Here is a 4,908-nt window from a genome sequence, read left to right on the forward strand (position 1 = left end):
GCCACAGACCTCCCCCTGCAGCCCGCCCCCCCGGGGGCTCCCCGCCCTCTGACCCACTGCCATGTGGAGGCCGTGTGGGGCCCCGGAAAACTCCGTGTTACTTACCGGGGGGCCTTTGGGTCCAGGAAACCCCGTGGGTCCTTGGGGCCCGTTTGGTCCCTGGGGACAGAGAAGGGCCAGTGTGAGGTCAGGCGGCCTCTTGCCAGCAGGCGGGGGCTCCCGAGGCCTCGGGGTTCCGCTCCGTGCACAGGCCCAGTCCTGCAACCCCCACTGCGGCCCCATCAGCTCTAAGCCCCCCTCACCAGGGCCGACAAGGAGGTCCGTCGGGGGCCAAGCCGGTCGCAGGGCAATGCCCCTCAGGCAGCACAGGGCTGAGGACCCAGGTTCCCAGTGGCCCAGCCACCCCACCCCCCAGACCAGGCCAAGTGGACGGTCCCGGCTGCCCCTCTCCCCGCCTGGACGTCAGCGGTCCCTCTCCCCGGCCCACCCGAGGTCCGCAGGAAAAGGTGGGTGCTCACCCGTTCACCCGGGGGGCCGGCCGGGCCATCGCCTCCAGAGTTGCCCTAGAGGGAGCAAGGACAGCGCATGGGTGTTGTTGTAGCTGTCTGATCGGAGCCTCTGCCACGACCAGGGTCACAGCCCTGCCCTGTCACCTGCCCCTGTGCCCTGTCACCTGCCCCCGTGCCCTGTCACCTGCCCCCGTGCCCCGTCACCTGGCCCCTCTTCACCTGCCCCCGTGCCCTGTCACCTGCCCCCGTGCCCTGTCACCTGTCCCTGTGCCCTGTCACCTGCCCCCGTGCCCTGTCACCTGCCCCCGTGCCCTGTCACCTGTCCCTGTGCCCTGTCACCTGCCCCCGTGCCCTGTCACCTGCCCCCGTGCCCTGTCACCTGTCCCTGTGCCCTGTCACCTGCCCCCGTGCCCTGTCACCTGTCCCTGTGCCCTGTCACCTGCCCCCGTGCCCTGTCACCTGTCCCTGTGCCCTGTCACCTGCCCCCGTGCCCTGTCACCTGTCCCTGTGCCCTGTCACCTGCCCCCGTGCCCTGTCACCTGTCCCTGTGCCCTGTCACCTGCCCCCGTGCCCTGTCACCTGTCCCTGTGCCCTGTCACCTGCCCCCGTGCCCTGTCACCTGTCACCTGCCCCTGTGCCCTGTCACCTGCCCCCGTGCCCTGTCACCTGGCCCCGTGCCTGCTGTCAGCCCCCCACTCTCAGTACAGAGCAGAGCGCCGGGCCCTGGCCCACGCCCCAAAGGCCACCTGTCCTCTACACACAGCTGACAATGAGCTGATGTCACGGCTGTGACACTCCCAGGGGACAGCCTCCTGCTGTGGGACAGGGGCTGAGCCCAACCAAGAAGACAGGACAAGGCACCCAGAGCTCATCCCAGACGGTCGCACCGCAGCCTCTGAGGGCAGTGGGTCAGCGCAGGGCGGGCCAGAGCTGGACCACGGCCGAGCTGGGCCAGTGCTTGGCGGGAATGCGCTTTGGGACCACGTCCAGGACAGGACCCAGGGGCCGTGCGGCCGAGGTCACTCCACACCCACCCTTGGAGCTGTGTCCACGCCCCTCGCTCCTCTCTGGGGGGTGGGCGCGGCTCAGGCTCTCGCCTGGCCACCAGCGAGAACTTCCTTTAGATTTCCAGCGAAGGCCTCTCTGCCGCTTCCACCCCCACATCCCCCCCAAGAGAACAGGCCCCCCCAGCAGAAGGGGGCGCAGCACTGTCCATCCCCAGCCCAGCGGGGCGTGGCCTCCAGCGGGGGCTCCAGCACTGGCCCCTCCCCGCCCGCCCGGCCCGGCCCGGCCACAGCCTGTGATGCAATCTGACCCAACTCGTCCAAAGGCTGTGGGGGGACCAGCTCCTTCTTAAATGCCCCCCAAAGCGTCCTTCCTTGTCTTGTTTCGCAGGAAAAGGCCCCAAGGACCCCGACGCTCCCTGTGGTAGGGCGGCCACCACGGGAGCCGGAACGTACCTTGGGGCCCGGCTTCCCCGTGATGCCCCGCGGGCCCCTCTCACCCCGTGGACCCTACACAGAAGGGAGAGGAGAAAGTCAGCTCAACCCCAGGCTCCAAGCCCGCCTCCCTCGCCCCCCGGCCCCCCACATGCGCCCTCAGCCCAAAGGGGGCGCTTACCGTTGGGCCTCGCTGCCCCCGTGGTCCCGGCTTCCCAGGGGTGCCCTGGAAGAGAAGGGGGGCGGCTCAGTCGTGGCCATCACCGCCTGGGCGGTGGCCTCTCCTATCAGGAGCCTCGTCTTTGTTTTTTTAAATAGATTTTTATTGATTTCAGAGAGGAAGGGAGAGGGAGAGAGAGAAACATCAGTGATGAGAGAGCATCATGGATCGGCTGCCTCCAGGACACGGGATGGAGCCCACCACCCGGGCCTGTGCCCTGACCGGGAGTCGAACCCTGACCTCCTGGGTCATAGGTCGATGCTCCACCCCTGAGCCCCGCCGGCCGGGCCCCTCGTCTTTGTTTTAATTGGAGACTCGCAGGGAGTTCAGCCCGGAGCTGCGCTCCTCCCGCCCGAGGCTGCTGAGGTCGGAGGGGTGCTCACCCGGATGCTCACCCGTTACCGGTTTCTCTCCTCCAGGCATCTGCCCCTCCTCCCCCGCCCCCTCCCCTCGTCTCCCTCCCACCAGGGTGGGCCCTCATCACCGCACAGGAGACAGCCAGCCCTTCACACACCACGTGTCTGCCACAGGGGAGGGTACGAGCCATTACATTCTCTACAGGCTCCGACCAGCCCCGCGCGTTTCACACATAAGCCCTGCGTCTCCCTCGCGGAACTGGGCTCAAGTGGCTGTTTTGCATTTTCTAAACCTCAGGAGACAGAGGCGCTGGGTGTCGACGTAAACTCTGGTAAAGGCAGCTTCCCCGAGGCACGTGGAGTCACGGGACGGACAGGCCCCTGTCCCTCCACCGCTTCCGAGGCGCTCTCCGGAATTGTTCCGGTTTCTGGCCGCCCGTCCGTCCGGGAAGGAGCCGTGTGCTCCGGGCCCTGCTTAGTCGTCCCGCACAGTAAACCCACTAGATCTCCGCGTGGCAGAGCCAGCTGCCCGGGGCCATGCTGTCCTTACCCGGCCGCCCTTCTCTCCGTTGGCGCCCGGAAAGCCAGGAAATCCGATGGAGCCCTGGAAGAGAGGGGGGCGGAGCCTGAGGCCGGGCCAAGCAGGAGCTCTGTGTGCGAGCCAGCGGAGGGCGCCTGTCCCGGTCCCCAGCCTCCGACACACACTCCTCCACCCACCCACCACCCATCCGCTCACCCAGCATCCACCATTCACCCACCATCTACCATCCACCCACCACCCATCCGCTCACCCACCATCCACCATTCACCCACCATCTACCATCCACCCACCCCCCATCCGCTCACCCACCATCCACCATTCATCCACCATCTACCATCCACCCACCATCTATCCACCCACCATCCATCATCCATTCATTCATCCACCATCCATCCATCCATCCATCCATCCATCATCCATCCATCCATCACCCATCAATCCATCCATCATCCACTCACTCACCCACCCACACACCATCTATCCACCCACCATCCATCATCCATTCATTCATCCACCATCCATCCATCTATCCATCCATCCATCCATTCATCCATCCATCCATCTGCTCACCCACCCACAATTCACCCACCATCTACCATCCACCCACCATCTATCCACCCACCATCCATCATCCATTCATTCATCCACCATCCATCCATCCATCATCCATCCACCCATCTACCCATCCATCCATCATCCATCATCCATCCATCCATCATCCACTCACTCACCCACCCACCCACCATCTACCATCCACCTGCCATCCATCATCCATTAATCCATCCATCCATCCATCATCCATCCACCCACCCACCCATCCTTTGGGGGGGCATTCCTGGGGGGCATTTTGGGGGGGCTGAGTGGGAAGATGGGAGCAAAGGGCAGGTGTAGGGCTCTGCACATGGAGAGAGAGACCAGCGGGGCTGTAGCTGAGACGGGAGCCCGGAGCCCCTGGGGGGGAGCCCCCCGGGACTGGAATGTGCTCCGAGGACACACTCAGGTGAAAGGGACGGGTCCATCCATAAATGTGAGGGTGGGCGGCGGCAAGAGCGTCAGGGTGAAGCCAATGGGCATGAGCATTTCCTAAGCATCTCAAAGACTCCAAATCTAAAAACCACAACTGAGTCCTGTGTTTCCCCTTCCTCCCTCCCTCCACACCCTCCTCTTGCGTGGCCATGTCTTCAAAGAGCTGCTGTTCCGGGAGAAAAGGGAACACCTACAACTAAGATTAACCGGCGACAGCGTGTGAATCTCACATTGGGACACGGCTCACTGCACCTGTTGTCACGTTCTGCTGTCTTCCGGAACACCGCTAAATACAGCGCGGCTGCGAGTCAGAGATGAGCGCAAACCACGCACCACCTGGAGCCCTAGATATAGATCTGTCACCCCAGCGCTCCACACGGGGCACGGGGACAGCGGGGAGAGCTCACACAGTGCACGTGGACAGAGGAGAGAGCCCCACGCGGTGCACGGGGACAGCTCAGAGCTCACACAGTGCACGTGGACAGAGGGGACAGCTCACACAGTGCACGTGGACAGCTCAGAGTTCACACAGTGTGTGTGGACATAGGGGAGAGCCCCACACGCTGCACGTGGACAGCGGGGAGAGCCCCACAATGTGCGTGGACAGAGGGGAGAGCCCCACGTGGTGTACGTGGACAGAGGGGAGAGCCCCACACTGTGCGTGGACGGAGGGGAGAGCCCCACACTGTGCGTGTGGACAGAGGGGAGAGCCCCACACTGTGCACGTGGACAGAGGGGAGAGCCCCACACTGTGCACGTGGACAGAGGGGAGAGCCCCACAATGTGCGTGGACAGAGGGGAGAGCCCCACGCTGTGC

The 4,908-nt window shown here is 64.5% G+C and overlaps 1 protein-coding gene across 1 annotated transcript in view; it reads right to left on the reverse strand.

Moving 5' to 3' along the window:
- Positions 1 to 4,908, reverse strand: part of COL5A1 (collagen, type V, alpha 1) — a gene marked incomplete at its 5' end in the record, with an annotated part of 94,117 nt that overhangs the window by 38,679 nt on the left and 50,530 nt on the right. The window contains 5 exons of the mRNA XM_014544215.1: positions 106 to 159; positions 519 to 563; positions 1,970 to 2,023; positions 2,130 to 2,174; positions 3,075 to 3,128. Coding sequence (XP_014399701.1) covers positions 106 to 159; positions 519 to 563; positions 1,970 to 2,023; positions 2,130 to 2,174; positions 3,075 to 3,128 — 252 coding nt within the window. The remainder of the gene's footprint in view (positions 1 to 105; positions 160 to 518; positions 564 to 1,969; positions 2,024 to 2,129; positions 2,175 to 3,074; positions 3,129 to 4,908) is intronic.

This window comes from Myotis brandtii, unplaced genomic scaffold, assembly GCF_000412655.1.
Source record: "Myotis brandtii unplaced genomic scaffold, ASM41265v1 scaffold357, whole genome shotgun sequence".
NCBI classification, from domain to species: Eukaryota; Metazoa; Chordata; class Mammalia; order Chiroptera; family Vespertilionidae; genus Myotis; species Myotis brandtii.